The 22,851-nt window shown below is 36.8% G+C and overlaps 2 protein-coding genes across 2 annotated transcripts; one reads left to right on the plus strand and one right to left on the minus strand.

Annotated features, from left to right (window-relative positions):
- Nucleotides 1-6,814: 6,814 nt before the first annotated feature.
- LOC143532877 (mechanosensitive ion channel protein 6-like) lies at nt 6,815-12,718 on the minus strand. The gene is made up of 4 exons (XM_077027798.1): nt 12,294-12,718; nt 8,668-8,791; nt 7,125-7,418; nt 6,815-7,036 (listed from the first exon to the last, which is right to left on the minus strand). The coding sequence occupies exons 1-4, from the start codon at nt 12,446-12,448 to the stop codon at nt 6,938-6,940; spliced, it is 672 nt and encodes a 223-aa protein (XP_076883913.1). The 5' UTR covers nt 12,449-12,718; the 3' UTR covers nt 6,815-6,937.
- Nucleotides 12,719-15,410: 2,692 nt separating this feature from the next.
- LOC143532886 (uncharacterized) lies at nt 15,411-22,568 on the plus strand. Its single transcript, XM_077027805.1, has 13 exons — nt 15,411-15,753; nt 16,844-17,936; nt 18,395-18,610; nt 19,353-19,552; nt 19,695-19,763; nt 20,473-20,544; nt 20,630-20,728; nt 20,819-20,890; nt 20,964-21,078; nt 21,157-21,225; nt 21,328-21,583; nt 21,677-21,758; nt 21,829-22,568. The coding sequence occupies exons 1-13, from the start codon at nt 15,634-15,636 to the stop codon at nt 22,405-22,407; spliced, it is 3,042 nt and encodes a 1,013-aa protein (XP_076883920.1). The 5' UTR covers nt 15,411-15,633; the 3' UTR covers nt 22,408-22,568.
- The last annotated feature ends 283 nt before the right edge of the window (nt 22,569-22,851 follow it).

Consider the following 22,851-nt stretch of genomic DNA (forward strand, 5'->3'; position numbering starts at 1 on the left):
TTTACCGGCTACTCACTGACGTACCATATGGCGGGCGTGGGGTCGGGTTTTATCCAGTGAATCCCTCAATAGGTGGACCGCTAGGGGCTCCGTCTGTCCGGACTAGTGGCCGGCTCAGACTACTTTTAGCCAATGAAGAACGCGTACGAAGTACCCGGCATTACTTAATTGGTCGTTTAAAAAAAAATTGGCGACTATTTAAATATTCAATTTGGGCATTGGTGGTTTTCAATAACCTACCAATATTTTCATAAGTGTTTTCATTAATTAATTTAGAGTGGGTGATCAAACAGACTTAAAAACTTTTTGAAATAAACAAGTCCAATGGAGTTGAAAATGAGCAATAAAGCTTAAATCCATCCATCATCCTTAGTATTTCAACGGATCTTAGACCATAAGTAGTCATATAGCCAGTGATACAGGCATTGTGTGCCACGTGACGTTCAGTCAGAGTTATAGCTTTTTATAAAAACAGGGTGTAGTCATAAAGCCTCACTTCCAGGCGTTATGCGCCACGTGGCGCCCAGTCACTATTAATTTTATTTGTTTTTTTTTAATTTAAAATATATTAAGATAAAAAAATACATTAAATTTAAAAATAAAAACCACATTAAAATAAAAAAATACATTAAATTTAAAAAAAAAATTGCAATAATAATAAGAAGTTGTTAATTCCTTTCTTTTAAGTTTAGGGACCAATTTTAATTATTAAGGTTAGAGGAAGGGCAACATAGCAAAATTCTCAAACAAAAATTCACCAACCCTACCAACCCCACGTTCTTCACTTCTCCTTCATCTTTATCTTTTGAGCACCATGGCTATGTCTGCAAACAAGTAAAGGATTCACTTAAAAAAATTGCCCCCAAAACGGAATATATACATAATATGTTAAGAGAAAAACTGAATACTATTATCAATTTTTGTGCCAAACCTGCGTTATAGACAAAACTTTTGAAAAAAAAATTCCCCAAAACGCCGGGGGGGGGGGGGGGGTGCCCCCGGCATTATAGCCCAAAACACCATGGACAAAGTTCCACTATGCATGGTCTTATTTAAAATACGAACTCCTTAACTTCTTGTTTACGCAAACCTTTTTTTGTCTCTAATGGCATTCAACACGTATCTAAACCTTTTTATGAGATCTATTTTGTTCTTGTTTAATGATATTTGATTTCTCTAATTACTTAAAAGTTGTGCATTGATAATATAGCACGCGCAAAACTTATTTTGCATGTACTCATTATTGTAGTATAATTCTCGTAACAAATAATAAGATTGATACATTAAGATGTACCAAACTTATTTTGCTTGTACTCAATACTGTACATTTTGCATATTTAGCAAATCAACAAATTATTAGTATGTGTAAAGAAGTTGGGTACTTGGCTTACGCCGCTATATATATTTATGGGTGAGTTAACATACAATAATCGCTTAATGTACATTGGATACGCAAATACATTCATGCTTAAAAAAACAAGTATGTTCAAGTCAACTAAAACGTTCAAGGATAAACCCTAAAACGTCAAAGGTTAAAACCTAAAATGATCAAAATTAAAACTTGATATTTTCAAGGTTAAACCCCAACACTCAAAGTCAAATTTAATCGGTTGAAAGGAAAATTAGCACCCTATTTCGTAAGCCCATTCAAGATCCTCGGAAGGATTGGAAAAGTGGCTTAAAGACTTGAGTTACCGGAAGAACTTACCGGTGTCCATCCGACCTTTCATGTCTCGAACCTCAAAAAATGCTTAGCCGAAGGTAATCTTCACATACCCCTCGAGGAAGTGCGTATCGAAGAGAAAATGCAAATGATTGAAAGACCCGTTGAAATCATGGATTGTAATGAGAAACGAACCAAGCGAAGCTGCATCCGGTGTTTAGGTGATACTGAGTCTATTTACACGGAATATAGATACCCGATTAACCAAACGATACCGTAAACAGTTTCTTTGCATTTTTCTTTAATTTTGAGTTATTTTAAAATTGAAATACTAAAAATTTTAATTGGAAACTGCTAGGGGTGTTTATAGGTGGTTTATTCATTTTTAATTTTTTTTTCCCTACCTGAAAACCGAGATGATCCGAATCAGAAATGTGTTTAAGCTAACCGAATTTAGCCGATTAAACCAATTTATTTGGTTTAGTTGTTGTCAGAATTGACTGAAATTGGATACGGTTAGGAACCGAACCAAATTCTAAATTACCGAATTCGGTTAGTTTTTTTTTCAGTTACAAATACGGTTCAGTTTTCAGGTTTTTTCCGTTTTTCGGTTCCTTTGCACAAATTAACGGGTATACGGTGTTTCATAATTTGGAATAGTGGTCATTTTCTTGGTGATTATTAAAATTTTGCAGACTAAATTGATTGCATATTGTTGACTAAACAAGCAGCAACCTGATAAGTCAAATTAGAATCAATGAAACATTTCAAGTCAACCAATTGGTCATTTAATAAGGGTGTGTATGAAACTGAAAAACCAATCCGAAACCAAAAAAGCCGAACTGAAATAACTGAACCTAAATGAAAACCAACAGTTTGCTTTTTATGTTTTCATAAAAAAGTTCCGGTTTGGTTTCACTGTTGTGTGCAATTAAAACCGAACCGAAGTCATGATTTTTCATATTTTGTTTTGAATTTCAAGTAATTTATAAGAATTTAATAAAAGGTGTAACCCACTTATTGTAGCTCAAATGTATAATAATCAATTAATTATAACTTATTTATTTAAAAAAAACATTTAGGCCCAAATTCATTATTTTGGGACATTTTTTTGCCTCACAAATTTCAAGTCCAAATGGAAAAACTGAACGGTTTTCAAAAACTCAATAACTGAAATCCGGTTTTTGGTTTGAGTGTAACAGCGTGAAAATTTCGAGTTTAAAATGCCAACTTTCCAAAAGTTAAGGGACTGAAAATGCCAAATTTCAAACCTTAGGGTTTAAAATGAAAATCTGTCTTCTTGTCCTATCGCGGTACGCGAAAGGACAAAAGACAAGCCCATCGCGGTACGCGATGGGTCTTGTTCAAACCTTCTGGAAGATGTCAACGGCGATACGCGATCGCCGTTGAGCCTACGTCATCGCGTACCGCGATGACGTGGTCTGACACGTTTTGACACGTGTGCCACGTGTCACCACGTGGCAACACTGCTGACACGTGTCGCCACGTGGCAGACCTACTTGGTGACTCACCTGGGCTACGTCACGATACGCGATGGGAGCCCAGGGACCGGGCGCGGCACGCGATGGGAGCCCAGAAATCGTCTATAAATAGCAGCCATGGGATCTCATTCCAAGCATCCCAAATCAGCTCTCATTTCTCTCTCTAACATCTCTCTAAGTATTATAAACCTGACCCTCGATTTGCCTCGATAAGCGTGCCCCGATCCTCGGTTGTGTACCATCGTTTCCTCAAAGTTTGTGCCACCCTCCACCCACATACCAAGAAGGTGTTGTTATAATGGCGAGGAGTCTCGAGAATCGTGCCAACAAGTGTTGAAGATTTGGCGTTCCTTGATTTGCGAGTCAAGAAGCAAAGCGGCGTCGAAGTGCTGCTCAATTTTCGTAGGGTTTTCAATACGCCACTAAGGTTAGGCGTAATAACGAACTCAATATAATTCAATATTATATTAAAGGCTTAAGCCTTAAGTCGATGTTATACTCGATACCTCGATAAAAGAAAAAGAAAACATAACAAAGAAATGAATGAAAGAATGAATATTGAATATTGTGATTGCATATATATGTGTGTAGGTATATATGTATATATATTCTTTGTTATGAAAATATTATTTAATTAATAAAGAGTATTCTTAAATAATAAAATAAAATGATTACGTTTCTTAGAGAAGAAGAAACGTCGGGTTTCCAAATATAAACTAAAGGTTTATAATTTACTTTTAAACTAAAGGTTTTCAAGTAAAAGAAAATGAACTAAAGGTTCATCGAGGTTGAGATATAAAATAAGACTAAAGATCTTAAGCCGGATCGTGTATCCGACTAACAAATATTTATACTCGTACTGTAGGTGCGAGATAAAGAAGGGAAAGACCCTTGGACAGTGAATGAAGCCGATCCTAAAGCGATAAGGTGAATACGCCCCCAAACTTTTAAACTTGTTTTTCAAATAAGTCAAACGTGTTATATGAAATTGTTTGCAAGGAACTACGTGTTCCTAAAACCGTTATAAATAAGGGTATGAACCTAGCCCTCAGGCTGTGGTATACGTATGTCTGGATCCTTACATAGGTGGTACTATGCAATGTATGGGCATGATCGCACCACCCTTGGTCGTAGGATGCTCTCCTGCAGGGAGTACGACCTTATGTGTATATTTACGGGTACTTAACTAAGTCGAACGCTGCGGTGTTTGCTGAGGTGACCTAGAGTAGAGGCTCGAGTTTATAATGTGTTATTGACTTTGTTATTCCTAAGCCACGTTGGGCCGAGGCAGGCGTAGCCTCGAGGGGTAATAAAGTAAAAGAAAATATTTTGCGTCAGCGTGTTCACCAGCATTCGTTGCTGACGTATTTTCTTACATTTTGCAGGTGAACAAGATTAGCACTTGGATGTGTCGAAGTGCTATATTTAAATCCGATGGCTCGGAACTTTTGTTAATATATAAATGATGGTGGTTTTGTAATATAAAGACAAATAATCTTTTGTACTTAAGTTCGGGAATCTTTTAAAATCCCAACTTTTGTTTATGTAAATATTTACATCTTAAATCCACAAGTTTTACAAGTCTTCCGCTAATTGATTGCAACTCTGATTTATTTACACTTGTGGTACCAACTGTTTGGTCACGCTCCTAGGCCTAAGATGGGGGGTGTGACATTGAGCCCAAAATTTAAAGCCCAAATGGCAAACCGTAAAAACTGTTTTTAGAACTCAAAATCCGAAATTTTGGTTTTTGGTTTGATTTGAGCACAAAACCGAACCATGTACATCCGCTCATGAAACATGTTGATAAATTAGCAAAAAGAGTTAACACTTTTTTATTTTGATTTCTGCAGTGTAATGATACTGGATCACCATAAAACGGCACTCAAAGCGCTTGAAGATGGTGGGTTTGTGCCCAAAAAGTAATGATATAATGTTGTACTAATGATTTTCTGCAGTTGTTATCTTTGGATGTTGAACATGTGACCGATCAAGGTGTCAGGAGCTTATCGCAGAAGCAGGCATTGATAAACGAGGTTCTGCAGTTTTTTTTAACCGTGTGGTATTATCAATACATAAAGCGAATTTGTATAAACTTTTTATTTTGGTATAGGGGCATAGGCGCGGCAGTTCACAGAGCCCGAGCTCAAAGATGACCATATATTAAAAATAAGCCTTAGAAGTATAGACAACGAAGGTACATCTTCCTCATTCACACATTTCATTAGTAAACTGTTAAAAAGAGATGACCTTTTTTACACTAAGTACAGAAACACGAAGGTGGGGTCCATCGAAATGTGAGTTTGTTCATGCTGAGCTGTCAGGAATTTGAGCAATGGAAAGTATAAGGCTCACTTTCTACTAGTTGAATTGTAATAAGTAAATGAGATAAAACTTTAGAATTTGTATAGGAGCACATGCTACACCTCAAAACTTATAAAAGATAACCAAAAAGGTGTAACAAAAACACACATGGATGCTGAGTTCGAGTGAGAGATGTGTTAAAAAGAGATAAGCGAGTGATTCAGCACGACCAACTAGCCTAGATAAAATAAGGTACTAGTTTTAATGTCCATCTGAAACGAGTTAATATGAATTATCTAAGGTTCGGTTCATGATTTGGCGGTTTTTTGATATGTTTGTTAAATAAATGAGTTATTAGAAAAGTAGTTTTGTGATTAACGAGTTTAAATCATTGGAGTTCGGTTTTTAACGAAAATTTAGTTGAAATATGTCTAGTCAAGCTTTGGTGGTTTCAGTTTAATTAAAATAAGCGAAGCCAAAGTAAGATGGTAAAACAAGTAAATTAAAGTAAGTAAACCAAAAGTGCGAACGGTGGGACTTGAACCCGGGTCTAGGTTCAATTTCGGGTCCAACGCCTTTATAATTTTTACTAAAACAATTCTAACAAAAGATTCAAGTTCTGATTTAACAAAATTTGGTTTATTAAGAAAAACCCCAAATTTACAAACATAAACCTTAGAGCGAAGAAGATGAATTTGGAAGATCGAACACCTTTATCAATAGAAATTGACAGAGGATTTTCGTTCCAGAGATGTAACATAGAATAAATATGATCAACGGTTGATGATTGACTATTCGAATTACATCAAAAATTAAAACGGTTGCGTCTGAGTGCCTGTAATCACCACAACATATGATCGATCAACGAACCTAGAGATATATCCACCAACATTAATTAACCCGGTTGACCCGCAAAAATTAACACTTGGGTGGGTTTAAAACATATAATGAAAATCATATGCCACTTCAAAAGAAACCATAATAATCCAACATCATTACAGTGAGAAATTGACACATAAAAACTAACACAGTACCTACAATTCTGATTATCTGATTACTGTACACATGAACAACTAATCTATGTAAACTTGCTTGTCTAAGTGTTAATCGTAACCGTGGGCTAGCAATATTCTGTAATGCCTAGATCTTTACGCACTTGGATCACTGCTTTAATCAAAATGCCTCTACATGCCCGCCTTTGGACCACGTCTTGGAAGTTCTTTCGGTGTGTAGGCCGTATTGAAATCTTCAACCGACTTATGTGTTCCTTCAATTGGGTAATCTTTTCCGGAGGAGTCATTACGGGCACACAAAAAATTTTTTGTGGTGGTTATTAAAAAAAAAAGAATATTTGTGTGTACCCTCTTATGTGTTCCTTCAATTGGGTAATCTTTTCCAGAGGAGTCATTACGGGCACACAAAAATCAACGACATCCTCTAGGTTCGGGCTAAAGTGATAATTTACGATTTATTTCATGGCCAATAAACTATTATAGCATGTACTTATTTTGTTATTTTCCGGTATCAAGAAATCTGCTGTCAGTATGTGCATCTTCTGAACAATAAACTGCCAATCAACGTGTCATAGTAAATAAGTTATACAATGTTGATAATATATATATATATATATATATATATTATTTTAAAATAATTACCTGGACACCATCGATCTCACATAGATCACCGACATCATACGGATGCGTCACAAATAAAAATATGATGCCCTTGAAAGCGGATTCGCAGGAGATGCCGAAGAGAAACACGGGCAATAGAAGGGTTGTGCATAGGAACACGACAATATAAGGATGAACTAGTTCAAGTATTATCAGGCAAATGGCAACTATCATAACTCCGACCATAAAGCTAAGTATACAGTGGAGTTTGTTTCCAGCTTTATTTATGTCTTTGAGAGACAGGGAAAGGGCCTTTTGGTCTCGGTAGACATGGAGCTGAAAGAAAGAACATATTAAATGACTTTTAACTTATTAAGTGATAATAATAATAATAATAATATTAATAAAAATAATAATAATGATAATAATAATAATAACAACAACAATAATAAGGATTATCAAACTTTTGATCTCATAAGGATTCTCCTCATGAATCTGTAAATTACAGCATGATTAGGCCATGCCCGTCCGTTATTCTGTAAGCTAATTAGGGGTGCAAACGAGCCGAGCTGCTCACGAGCTACTCGAGATCGGCTGGTTAAAAAGCTCGATCGAGTCGAGCTTAATCGAACCCCAGCCTAAAAGTAAGCTTGTTTAATAAACGAGCCCGAGCTTCACTTATCAAGCTCGAGCCGGCTCGCGAGCCTAAACGAGTCTGTCATTTATATAACTTTTTAGAATATATATTTAACAACTATTAATTAATATATATATATATATATAATGTTATGAAAAAAAAATAAATTATATAATAATAAATATTATTTTATACATAAAATTATAATAAAATAATATAACTATATAAAATAATAATTGATAAATAGTAAATGAGCCGAGCCGAGCTCAAGCTTGAAAATCTGCTCACGATCCGAGCTCGAGCTTTGAAAATAGAGCTTAAAACGAGCCAAGCTCGAGCTCTGTGTAACTTAAACGAGCCGAGCTCGGGCTCGGCCCGGCTCGTTTGCACCCCTAAAGCTAATAATGATTAATGACTATTGTTTTACAACAGATACTCAAGAATGCCTGCCTGATGAGTTGTTGACTAAATTACAAACACAAGGTCCGTCTTTGGGAGCGTTACAATAGCGAGCGGTTAAAGGACCTGGAACATAATTAAGGTTTTTTGCTGTCCCCTATTATTAATTAAATCTATGGTGTTAACCGATTAGTTAATGGCGAGTTGTTTAAACTTAAAAGAGTCAACTTGAAAGGTCAACAGTCGTTTTATGTTTACATGGTTGTAAAAAAAATATGTGTATAGATATTTTAGTAAACAAATAGATGCATGTGCAAGATTGAGTCTTAAACTTTCGGTTTGACATGTTATTAGATACTAGTTAGATCTCGAACTTACTGTATTTAGTTTCAAACTGACAGCATGTATTAAATGCAGGTTTAAAATTTTTTTTTAATATTAGTTGCAGGGTTAAATTGTTATGGTCTGTACGAACCACAACATACAACTATATTGAAGATTAAATGTAAATAATATAAACCACAAAATTCAACTATACTGTGAACTCACCACCCAGCTTTTAAAAACTTCTTTACTGACTCCGTTCGTCTCAGGTTCTCCATCAAAAAGCCGTATTGTCTTTAACGCTTCATCCTCCCTCAGAAACCGCATCAAATCGGCTGTATATATACACCTGTCCAAAAAATTATAAAATGGTGAGAATATATTTAACATAAATGTAACTTGTGTTATGTAATATTCTCATGGTTAAGGAGCTAAAAGTGTAACAATGTAATATTAGTCCTGATTTCACTTTGGTGCTAATTCAATACTAACTTCAGCTGATCAAGGAATCACGACTAATAAGTTCGGTATTGTCAAGTTTTTCAGTATTTGTGTATTTGACTGCAAATGTGATTAACAGGTCAAAATTTAGTTAATGGTCGAAAAAGAAGTTTTGACTATTAAAAGTCAAACGGGTCTGTTCTGAGATTCTGGTGCAAAAGAAACCGTTTTTTTGCAAATTCTATCAGAAGATTAGACAACAAACTACAGGGGAAAATTTGAGAAACCATTCAAATTTAAGTTAGAAAGTCAATGCTACCATTAACTGTGTACACTAAGTCAAACTGATAAATGAACTAAATTGACTAAGTCAAAGGCATCTGCAATGCATCTGGGATTCTGGTCCACTAAATGAAATTGCTACTTAATAATCAACAAGACCCTTTTAGTCATCAATTGCTGAACCGTTGGTCGCCGAACAGCTAGAAACAAGAAGATTGTACTCCGATTCATTTCTGGCAATTCTCTGAATTTATGACTGGACTGTTCAGATTGTGGTTTGCTAACGGGCAGTAAACGGATCAGAATACATGTTAGAAACAGGTCACCGTGCAGATCAGTTTTTGGGTCAAATGGCTAAAATGTAATATTCTCATAGTTAAGGGCAAAAAGTGTAACAATGTAATAGTTGTTAGTTGTTAGCTGTTAGGGTTGTTAATCAGCATTAATACCTCCATTCGTTCTAAACCCAATTCTCTGTTGATTTTAAACCCTAATTTGTTCTTGATTCACTCCATTCGTTTCATTTATGGTCGGAATTGATCGATCAATTTCTAAAAAATTTCAAACTAAATTCGTCCCCAGTTTCATCCATGGCGACTCGTTGGAACAAAGAATTTCTGATCACGATGCGATACTAGTACATCAATTGATGATTGGAGTTATAAAACGGAAACCATCATGAGCATGACAAGTCTGCAATCTTTAAAACGGAAACACTCGTGTTCCATTAATAGCATGACAAGTCTGCAATCATTAAGACCATCAAATGCGTTAGGCGCATAGGCTTCGGCTTGGGCCTAGGCGCAAGGTGCAAAAAAAGCGAGGGCCTAAAGAAAAATAAGTGCACTCAAATAAAAAGTTCAAAATATATTATGTATATGAAAAAGAATATTATTCTTCAAATAAAATAAACAAAAGCTATTATATAACTTTTAATATCATCTGATTAGTACCAAAAGTTCTAAAATAGTCAAGATTAGTAACAAAATGTATCAATATAATGCCTTTAGCATCTTCTAGATCTAAGTTTCAATAACACACCTAGCGTTTCTTGTACTCGGCTTTTATGGTCTCATGTTCTTGGCATAGACAATGCCGAAGCGCTCACCTAGGAACTAGAAGCGCATTTATTGAGCCTCGCTTAGAAAATGGGCCTAGGCGCAGGAAGCGAGGGCTTTTAATAACTATGATTAATACAAGGGAAAACTGATGATAGTCAGCTTCACATATTATTACAAAAACGACTTGTGATCACCAAATCATTTTAAAAGAGGGTATCAATGTGGTTGCACAAAAACCATTTAGATATGGGAATTGTAAGAGAGAGTACCAGCTATTAAATGAGTTTTTTTTTTTTTTTAAGATGTGGGGGGGGGGGGGGGTTGTTAGGATGTATGAACTTGATATACATAGATAGGCTTCAGGATTCATCAAGAACACTTTTGAATTCTTAGGTAGCGTTTGTTATGCAGTAATGACAGGCGGAATGGAATGATTCATTACGTGGGAATGAAATAAGAGGTGTTTGGTTGCACAATGGAATGGAATCATCCATTACACTTGGAATCCCATTCCATCAAAACCATTCCCTCCTACCCCCCTTCTTTTTTTTTTCATTTCATTCCTCCTTCAACCTACTTTTACAACAACACCATCATCTAACAACAACCACCGCCACCACCACCACCACTACCATAGCCACCACCATCATCTGACCACCACCGCTACCGTCACCACCACCACCTCCGCCACCACCGCTGTCGCCGCCACCACCACCTGACCACCACCGTCGCCATCACCACCTCCTCCACCACCACCACCTTACCACCAAAGCTACCACCGCCACCATCTTCGCCATAACCATGGAAACCATTGTCACTGTCGCCACCCGACCATAACCGCCACCACCACTATCACTACCTGGCCACCACCACCCTACCACCGCCATCACTACTAATGCCACCATCGCTTGACCACCACCACCCTCGCTGTCTGACCGCCACCACCACCACCGTCGCCACCGCCACCACCATTTTCATCTCTAGAGCTACCACCACCGTCGCCATTTCAGGGTTTTTTTTTTTGTAAAAAAATATATATTTTGGGATAGGAATATTTTTGTTATTTCTATTTCATTCCTAAAAATTTTTTCGGATACCAAACAACATAAGTAATTATTTATTTCATTCCCATTTGTTAACCAAACAAGACAAAGGAATGGTAATGATCCATTTCATTCCTTTCTCCGTTCCATTCCTTCTTCCATTCCATTCCCCCTTCATTCCATTCCTTTCAACCAAACATACCCTTAGGATTTAGGTATTGTCAAGTTTTTCAGTATTTTGTGGAATTTATTGCAAATTAGATTAGCGGGTCAAAGTTTAGTAACTGTTGTTAATGGTCAAAAAAAGAAGTTTTTACTATTATAAGTCAAATGGTGCAAAAGAAACCGGTTTTTGCAAATTTTCTCAGAAGATACAGGGGCAAATTTGAGAAACCATTCAAATTTAAATTAGAAAGTCAATGCTACCATTAACTATGTACACAAAGTCAAACTGAGTTTTGACATTCAGAATGAATTAAACCTGACTAAGTCAAAAGCATTAGCAATGCATCTGATTCACTAAACAAGACCCTTTTGGTCAAAAATCGCTGAACCAAGCTGTCTTTGGTCGCAGAATAGCTAGAAACAAGTGGATTGTACTCCAGGCAATTCTCTGAATTATTTATGACTTGAATGTTCAGATTGTGGTTTGGTTTGCTAACGGGCAGTAAATGGATCAAAATACATGTTAGAAACAGGTCACTTGGCTGCAGGGGATTTTTATTTATTTTTTTAATCCTACAGATCAGCCTTTAGGATTCATCAAGAACAGCCGCTTTGAGTTGTTAGTCTTACCCTAAGAAAATGTGCATTGGTTTTCTTTAACGATATTCTAGTGTATAGCTCATCGTTAGAGCAACACTTCAAGGACCTAGATGCAATTTTGATGGCTGTTAAACATTGGCATCACTATCTGATTATTAAGCATTTTATTATTAAGGCTAACTGATTATTAAGCATTTTATTACTATGCACAAAAATGAACAAACAAGCGGTCAAAATAAATTAGATCAAGAACACATACTGGGAGCCTTGTTTCGCAAGGTTGTTTACTATTCTGTTAGCCGCACGTCCCGCCTTTTTCTCATTCATAGTACGTCCGGCCGACTCGTGATCCAACTGCTCGTCTGGCGTAGGCAACAGCACACCGGTCCGAACGGCATCCATGAGCCGTGTCATATGCCAGGCCGATATGTTGTTCCGAGTTAACTGGTCCAGGCCCTCAATATCAATCCCTGTTTTCTTTAAAATAGCCGCCTTCAAACCGGTGGCTGATGAGGGCTCCTCCAACGCCAACGCGTGGATCAGATACTGACTGAAGAATGAATCACAAAAGCGGTGGAAAAAGGTGGTGATGTGAAAGGAAGATGCCACCACTTTGACGAGCAATGCTTTCAGTAACCAGAGAATATTCCCAAGCAAGGCAGAGGTGAAAACTCTAGTAAGATAACCGAAGGATGGGTGTCGTCAAATGTGAATGTCCACCATGCGAGTAAGAGCAATGTGAGCCAGAGGCAGTCTCGGATTCCATGTCGCAAGCCGTATACGATATAAAGGGTCCATTGTTTACGTTTTCTTAAGATGAGTGAAAGGTCGAGGCCGGAAACCCAGCGTCCGAGCGTGAGGACGAGTGTGATGAGGACCCACCGCCAGGATTGGATTCCAAACAAGTCTCCTCCGTGTTGAAGAAACGATTTTTTTTTTAAATGGGGGCTAAATTACAAGGATTAATCACTTGGGGGTTGGAAAAATATTTTTTTCAAAAGGGGGGTTGCCTCCATTTGTAATGGCGGGGAGTTTCAAAAGTATAGGGGTGTCGGAGTTAGTTAGAGAATGTATGAACTTTTAGAGGTACGAGATATCTCCCCTCCATTATCAATGGCGGGGACTGCAAAAGCATCTCCCTTTCTAACGGAGGGGAGTCTGAAAAAGGTATCTCCCCTCCATTTGTAACGGCGGGAAGTTTGCAAAAGGTGGAGGAGACTTTTTTTAATATCAATTTAAAATTAATCTTACACAACTAGGTTCAAGATTTTAAAAGTTAAAAATTTAAAAATAATATTAAGCAATAGTTTTTTTTAAACTTTGCGTGTATTTCTTTAATAGTGATAAGTAATTTTCTTAACTAATTTTGTTTCATGCATTGCAAAGTACTCACGTAAAAGAAAATTAGTCAAGAAAAAAAATTAGTTAAGGGGGTGTTTGGGATTGCTTCTTGAAATTGCTTATGGCTTTTTGGAGAGACAAAATGTCCAAAATGCCCCTCTAAAGGCACCTAAAAGCTCCAATTTGGTGCTTTTAGGTGCTTTTGGAGGGACATTTTGGATATTTTGCCTCTCCAAAAAAAAGCTATAAGCAATTTCAAAAAGCAATCTCAAACACCCCCTAAGAAAATCACGTATCACTATTAAAGAAATACACGCAAAGTTTAAAAAAAAACTGTTGCCTAATATTATTTTTAAATTTTTAGCTTTTAAAATCTTGAACCTAGTTGTGTAAGACTAATTTTAAATTGATAATAAAAAAAGTCTCCTCCACCTTTTGCAAACTCCCCGCCGTTACAAATGGAGAGGAGATACCTTTTTCAGACTCCCCTCCGTTAGAAAGGGAGGGGAGATACTTTTGCAGTCCCCGCCATTGATAATGGAGGGGAGATACCTCGTACCTCTAAAAGTTATTACATTCTCTAACTAACTCCGACACCTCTATATTTTTAACTCCCCGCCATTACAAATGGAGGCAACCCCCTTTTGAAAAAAATATTTTTCCAACCCCCAAGTGATTAATCCTTATAATTTAGCCCCCCTTTCAAAAAAAAATATGAAGAAACGCAATCAAAGCAAGAAATGTGAGGCCAAACGTATTACCACCGACCATCTGTTGTTGTTGTAGCTTAAATCCCTAAAAGAAGTGAACAAGTTGTAATCAGCATCCATGTCGTCGTCTTGTTGGTGTTGAGCTGTAATTCGTACAACTGTAGTGTGATCAATTCAATTTAGGGTTCTGGTCAAACTGATTTTGATTATTTGCACACATATATAGTGGAGACTAGGTGCTACCGAGTCAAACGATATCCCTTGACTTTTTAGTTTTATATATTTCTAATTATTTTCATGGGTAATCAATCAAAAACTGTTTTGATATTAAAATACTAAAGTTTTAAATTCACTAGGGGTGGGGATGTTAATTGGAAATCTGAAACTGATCTGAACTAAAAATGTTTTTAACCGAACCAGATTAGGTCGGTTTTTCCGGTTTATTATGTTAAGTTATTCGATTAAATCACTTGTTATTCAGTTTGTTCAATTGAACCCGGTCCATTTACCCGAATAAACAAGATATATGTGGAACTGATGACTAAACCGAGAACCGAATTCACAATTCCGTTTGCTTTTGTTTTTGGTCTTTTTGCACACCCTTACACTTATCCCTGACTCCAGACATATAATGCGTACTCAGATGGCATGACATGTATGAAAAACAGTTTTACAATAAAGTAGTGAGAATGATATTAACAGTACTCATCATTCTGTTTGAGTATTTTTGTTTATAAGAAAGCTCAACAAATATTTATTTTCATGATTGTTATCGTTCTTGTTAAACCTCTTGGCTCACTATAACTCTTCTTGGCTCAATGGGTGAAATATCCTCATCTCTACACAAGAAGATCCTCTGGTCTTTTAGGTTCCACATGCCGCTAATATGGCGTAGGTTGTTGTTTGATGGATGTCTTCAATTATGGAGAACACAAAGAGAAAAATGTTTTTAGATTTTTTTTAGTGTTTAGCTTGTTTACAAACCGAACCCGTATTACTATTACTACTATATATATAATAAGAAGTTTGGTAAGTGCCTTATTGGGTCACTTGACAACACCGTATTAGTCCAAAAATTTTGTCTTTGTTTTTTTTATTTAGTTAGGTTACCATAACGAACCTAATGGAAACAAATCAAATGCCAATGCTATTTCTTTTAGTTCCGTTATCGTAACAAAGCTAACGGAAACAACCAAATTCGCGTAGACCGTCGTCTCAACGCTAAGGTTTTACACGCGCAAATTTACCAACCGACGGACATTCCTCCAATTGGCCACCTCATTCATAACTTTTGTCTTTTGTTTTTTGATTTTAACGTATTCATATCGAACCAACACAGACTCGTAGACGCAAATAAGGACTTAACATTTGAATTATCATTGTCATCACTGTGTCCGATCTCGATCCGATTGACCAAATCTATCGAATCCTGTTTTACTCACTCAGACGATCTAGTCTATTAATAATAATAATAATAAGAGATCTGGTTACCAATCAATCAATTGATTGCAGTTTCTCTCCCGATCGATCTAATTTGTTGTTCATTTGATGGATCAATTCGATGCGTATTTCCGACGAGCAGATTTGGATGGTGACGGGAGAATTAGTGGACAAGAAGCTGTTGCCTTCTTTCAAGGATCTAATCTGCCTAAACCCGTCCTTGCTCAGGTTCAATTTCTCTTTCGAAACCCTAGGTAGAATTTAGTTGTTTAGTTGCCAAGGCACTAGTCGGAAGGTGGGTGTATCGACCAGCCTGCGTTGATTGGATTGGATTGGATTGGAATTTACAACACTGCAGTTACCTATAAAGGAAGGCAGAAGTATCTATGGATTAGCTGGTTACTGGTTGCCATACTATTGTGAATTGTTGGTCTTGTTGGTTTTTATCAAACATAGAAAATTGCTCTATTTGGATCTGTAACAAGTGCTTATTACCCTAGTTTTTTATGTGGTCAGAAATGCTTGATTATGATCATTGATATAGCAAGTTAAGATGAAATCATGAAAGGATGAATACTACTTTCCTATGGAAATTGGTATTTTAGATTTTACACAATTACCTGTAGTTTAAGAAATGTTTCTGTTTAATGGCACAATAATTTATCGGCGCCAAAGAACTATAACTTTGTTTTCAGTAGGATCGGGTTTGCCATTCAAAAGGGGGTGGCGGCGCAGCCCGCTTACCCACCTCTCTATTGTAATTGGATCCTTTTGTTCAATAAAAAAAATGGCTGTCTAAATTACTTTCAATAATTTCCAAATAGATTGATTGATTGATTGATTGATTGATTGAATTTCCAAATAGACTACTCTTTGTGTCTTTTGGACCAATGTTCTATAATATGTATAAATCACAATTGACAATCAATTAGGTAGATCTTGAATCCCAAAAACAAACGAAATCCTTAATATCATTGCAACTTCCTTGTGGTGGAGGTCTGGAGGATATTCTTGGATGAGAATTTTTAAACTACTGAACTACATAGTTTTAGACTTATAGCATCAATTACAAAGCTTTTTGTGTAGTTGAAAATCTTTATCTGACTGTGGAAGTCAAAATCAGACTTGAGGCTAATTATGTACAAAAAAAACATGTAAAGTCAAAACTGGAATTAGGGCTTCTTTTAATTTATAGTTTTGTTGAATACCTTATTTCAAACTGACTTAAATTTTGGATTACCTTATTACAAAAGCTAAACAGTAAACGTAATGACTTAACCGTTGGGCAGTGTTATTTACATATATTACTTGCTTGCAGATATGGCAATATGCTGATCAAAACCGCACCGGATTTCTTGGCCGTCAAGAATTTTATAATGCTCTTAAGCTTGTTACAGTGGCACAAAGCAAACGAGAACTAACAGCTGACATTGTAAAGGCTGCATTATACGGGCCTGCTTCTGCTAAAATCCCTGCTCCACAAATAAACCTTACAGCACTTGCATCACCTCAGCCAAGTCCACTTGCCCAACGACCCCCTACACAGCAACCTGGAGTTGGCGGTTCAATGGGCCCACTTCCTCCTACACAGCAGCCCGGGGTTATTAGTTCAATGGGCCCACGCCCTCCTACACAGCAGCCCAATCCAATGGGCCCACGACCTCCAACACAGCAGCCCGGGGTTGTCAATTCAATGGGCCAACAAACTTTTGGTATAAGATCACAAGTGCCTTCGGCGGGCCAACCGGGACCACCTTCCTCAGCACAGTATTTTACACAGTCAATGAGGCCGCCAGCTCAATCCGGTCTGGTGGGTCCTGGTGTATCAAACTCGAACGTTTTAAGTGATTGGCTTGGGGCCCAAGGTGTTAGGGCTCCTGTAGCTTCATCACAGGTCCCTAATAGTGCAATCAGCTTTACTTCACCATCTTTCCCGACACCTAGACCATCAGTTGGAGGAAATGGGACTGTTTCTGACCCGATGTTTGGAGGTGACGTGTTTTCTGCTTCTCAAGCATCATCCAAACCGCTTACATCATCAATGCCAGCTCAATCTGCAACCACTCCTCCTGCAATTGTTCCTGTGAGCTCTTCGACGCGGACGCCAGCAAAGATTGACCCGCTTGGTGCATTGAGTGCTTTTACAAGGCAGCCTACAGGGGCTCCGGTACAGTCAGCGATACCAACACCAACAGCAACATCTGTTCCTAGACCAAGTCAACAAGGCCCGGCTCAAAATCTTCAAGGCCCACCTCAAGCTCCCAATCTGTCACAACCTCAGTGGCCCAAAATGACACGGGCCGGTGTCAATAAGTATATGAAAGTGTTCATGGAAGTTGACTCTGACCGAGATGGGAAGATTACTGGTGAACAAGCACGCAGTTTATTTTTGAGTTGGAGGCTACCGAGAGGTATGTATAAATTTTTAGTTCTTAATTTTTAATATTTTAGGCTTGTAAATGAACCAAACGCTAGTGAACTGTTTGGCGGGAAGTTCGTTAATCTAATAAATGAACATGAACAAATTGATTGGTGTATTTAGTTTTAAGTAGTTTTAGCTCGGTTATGTTCGTTCATCCATGTTTAGCTGCGTTTGTTCATGAACTGTTTGTTTATACTTTATACCTTAAATGAACAAACATAAATGAACACGCTCTTTTTCTTAACAAATGAACACGAACAATAAACCATGTTTGTTCACGATCATTTGTTTGGTAAAGTTTAAACGAACGCTAATGTGCTCTGTTCATGTTTGTTCATGTTCGTTCGGTTTGTTTAGAAGCCTATTATATTTCATGCCTTAAAAGTATCTTCTTTGATATAACTTGTGTTTGATAATGAATATCGTTCTAATAATATTCTTTTACAGAAATTTTGAAACAGGTTTGGGACTTGTCTGATCAAGATAATGACAGCATGCTTTCACTGAGGGAGTTTTGCATAGCTTTGTATCTGATGGAGAGGCACCGAGAAGGCAACAATCTTCCACCAACACTTCCGAGTAGCGTCTTGCTTGATGAAACTCTCTTGTCTCTTGCGGGCCCACCCTCTAGACCTCCATCTGCTGGTTGGGGAGCTACTCCTGGTATTAACTATTAAATTCATTCCTAATATTTAATTGTGGTTCACTTAAATGTAACTATTTGTAATTACTTGAAAATTGCGTTAAGACACTATATTACTTTAATAGTTAAAAAGATTGCTTCAAAGTTAATTGATGAAGACAGGTTGCTTAATCTTTTCCCTCAAACCTAGTTCTTATCGCTATCAAAGACTGTAAACAAACCAAACATGTAGTGAACCATTTGTGAATTGTTTGGCAGGAAGTTCGTTTAGGTTAATGAATGAACATGAACTCGTGTCTCTTTTGTTCATTCATGCTTACTCCTTTACGCTTGTTTATGTTTGTTCATTTACGTTCATTTATATTTGTTAGTTTACGTGAGTTTAAGTCCGTTTGTTTATATATATGGTTTAAATTTTTTAAGACCCACTACACTTTATTCTAGTTATATTAAGTCATTAGGCCTGACATATAGATGTTCATATTCATGTTCATTTTAAATCGCTGTTCGCGCAGTAGTGTTTGTTCATCTACGTTCAATTATGGTTGTTTATGTTCGTGAACCGTTTGTTAATACTATTAACAATCAAGCGTAAATGAAGGTGGGCGCACTCATTTTCTTAACAAACAATAACGGGCAAGAAAACCCCTTTCCTTTAATTGTTTGCATTTGATCGTTTGTTTGGTTAAAGTTAAACTAACAACCACGTACCGATTGTGTTTGGTTGGTTTGTTTACAAGCCTAAAGATTTCTTGTCTTCAGCTTCTGCACCCCTGCAGCAGCAGCAAGGGATGCCTGGTGGTCAACCAATGCCTCACGGGCCTCCGCGTGGGGCCCAACAATTGCAATATAATCAACCGAAAGGACCCGCACCTTCCATGGATGCAAGCCACCTCAGCAATGGTGGTGATCAAAATTCTTCTCGTTCAGTTTCTCGAGAGGCAGCTGAAGCAGAAAAAGTGGTAAACTTCTCTTCTTTCATGAAAAATCTGAAATGTATTTGATGTCTGCCCAATATCAGTATATTATTACTTTATGCACGTCACATATTTTATTTGATTTAGAATGTTAATTGTTGGTGATTGTTTCCATTTTTGTTTAAAGGGTGAGGATAAGCTGATTATGGATTCTAGAGAAAAGATAGCATTTTATAGGAACAAAATGCAAGATCTTGTGAGTACCTATCGTTATCTTTTTTTATTTATTTATTATTATTTTTTTATTTTCTTGTTTTTGCAATATGCTATAAACTTGCTTGAAATATATCATATACATTGATTTTGATATCATCCATTTAGCCTAAATGTATGTATATTAAACGACGAACAAGAACATTTAAATGAACGGGGTTTTCTTTGTTTGTGTCATGTTTGTTTATGTTATTGCGTTAATAGTATAAACGAACGGGTCACGAACACAAATGAATGGATATACTTGAACATAGATGAACGGTTATAAATGAACATAACTGGCCAAATATACTAATTAAAAGCAAACGTGGATATCAATCTATTTGGCCTAATAAGTAATAAAACTAAACTAAACTCTAATGGCCTAAACAGTTTAAATGAATAAATAACAGTCAAACGTAAACTAATGAACATAAATGAATGAATATAAATGAGCATAAACAAATGGACAAATGAACAAATAAAAGATGCGTTCATGTTCGTTTGTTTAGTTTAATGAACACAAGATTTTGTTCATGGGCGTTCATCTATTTAATCAACTAACTTCCATCCAAACAGCTCACTCCGTTGTGTTTATAGGTCTACTTACATTAATATCAATATGAATGGGTATGCTAGTATTTGTATATATACATGTTTGTGAGATATGCGATTTTCCTCATTTGGATATGTTTTTCTTTATATGCTATCAGGTGTTATACAAAAGCAGATGTGATAACCGCCTTAACGAGATTACAGAACATGCTATAGCTGATAAACGTGAGGTAATCTTGAGATTAGCAACCATGTCTTATTTATATTCTTTATCTGTTTTTCGTTTTCTTAGAAACAATGCACCATTTATTCCAGGCAGAGTTGCTTGCCAAGAAATATGAAGAGAAATATAAACAAGTGGCAGAAGTTGCTTCTAAATTAACCATTGAGGAAGCCTCTTTCCGTGATATTCAGGTATTTTATTACAAGAAGATATATCCGGATCAAACTGAAAGTTGTTGACTTTCTGTATAATTCAGTTAACATTTTTGTTTACTTTGATAGGAGAGAAAGATGGAATTGAATCAGGCACTTGTGAAAATGGAACAGGGTGGCAGTGCTGATGGTATCCTTCAAGTAAGTTTTGGTTTTTATTTTTCCTTTACTAAGTTTAATAAACAATAAATATTGTATATTCTTGGCTGTTCAGGTTCGTGCTGATCGTATACAATCGGACCTTGAGGAACTATTGAAGGCTTTAGCAGAACGTTGCAAGAAACATAACATCAATGTAAAATCAACCGCAATTATTGAGCTTCCACAAGGTATTATTTTCCATCATCTCATACTATTTAATTGTTTATATATATTATGATAATCAAAATATTTTTTTGTTTATAAAGGTTGGCAGCCTGGAGTTCCAGAGATATCAGCAGTGTGGGATGAAGATTGGGATAAATTTGAAGATGAAGGTATTTTTTATGATTTTATCGTTGTTTCATACATAATAATAGTCATTATGTAAATATATAATAGTATACCAAATCAGATGTAATTAAATTATTTGGTGACAGGATTCCAATTTGATGTTGCAAATGCGAAGTCGACACCTCACCCTGAAAACTCGTCTCAGATGGATGACCTTTCCCAAGATTTATATTCAAATGCTGATGCAAAGTCAGAGAAGCGATATGACGCTGACTCCGCATATGCACATAGTGAAGACGAGTCCGCAAAAAGTCCAGCTGAAAGTCCCACGGCACAAAAGATATTTGAAAGTCCAACCAAGGAGGATTCTTTTGGAAAGAACTTTGATGCAGAAACCGAAAGGTACTTAGTGACTTTTAATTTCATATGCTGCACAAGTTGTACTATGTGCAATACAATTTGTACCTTCTAAATTGTAATCTTTTGTTCAATTAGGGGCTTTGATGACCAAGGATGGGGTACTTTCGACAATAATGATGACGTGGATTCGGTCTGGGGATTCAATGATACCTCTAAGGTGAGTTAATTCTTACATTTGTTTTTATTAAATGTTGTGAAATGACATTTTTGCCCTTGCGAATAAATAGGATACCGAACACGAGAAGCATGGAGAGAGTTATTTCTTTGACAAAAACAGCTTCACTGCAAGTCCAAGACAAACTGATTCCCCACAAGGCAATAGTTTCTTCCAAACCAAAAGCCCATTCGGGTTTGATGACTCGGTCCCGGGCTCACCTGCTTCTAGAGCCGCCACCTCACCGCGTTACAGTATGGGTGCAACCGAGAATTCCTTCTTTGATAACTTCTCACGCTACGATTCATTTAGCGCCACTGATCGTGGTTCTCCCAAGCAAGATAATAGCTTTTCAAGGTTTGACTCCATGAGCACCACCACCCAGGATAATAGCTTCTTGAGATTCGACTCCATGAGCAGCACCACACAGGATAATAATAATAACAATTTCTCGAGGTTTGACTCGATGAGCAGCACTACTCAAGACCGTAGCTTTGCGAGGTTTGATTCCATGAGTAGCAGTGTGGGGGGGTTTGACCATGGTCAAACCTACTCGTTTGACGACCCCAGCCCGTTTGGGTCTAGCGAACCGTTTAAGGTGTCGTCGGACAGTCAAAGCAAGAAAAATGAAGCCGAGAAATGGGCATTTTAGTTTGGAGTTTGGTGATGTAATTTTGTGTTTTCTTTAACCGGCTTGATGATAGTTGTGCTTGTATCGTATGTTTCATCTTCAACTCCATTCATGGTAAGCCTACAAATATTCTATTTGGTATATTTTTTACTAGAATTATTTTATTTTATTTTATTTTTGGATTGTGATTGTTATATAATAATATTGTTTTGATTTGATTTGGGTATACTGATTATGTTGGTTGAAATAAATGTCTGCAAAAGTAGTTTGATCTGATTCAGTTTTTGTCACCCCAACTGTGTTATGTACTTAATACAGGATTTGAATGATCTAGATAACTTATCATCACAAAAACCCTTGAAATGACATAATCTTTTTTATTTGTAGATAACAAGTTTAGAACACTAGTGTTTGTCGTTTGAATAAAGGAATAATTTCATTTATATCCTTGAATAAAAGCCGTGG

This window comes from Bidens hawaiensis, unplaced genomic scaffold, assembly GCF_021521415.1.
Source record: "Bidens hawaiensis isolate Kalapana, Puna unplaced genomic scaffold, B.hawaiensis_p1.1 tig00009567_1, whole genome shotgun sequence".
Lineage (NCBI taxonomy): Eukaryota > Viridiplantae > Streptophyta > Magnoliopsida > Asterales > Asteraceae > Bidens > Bidens hawaiensis.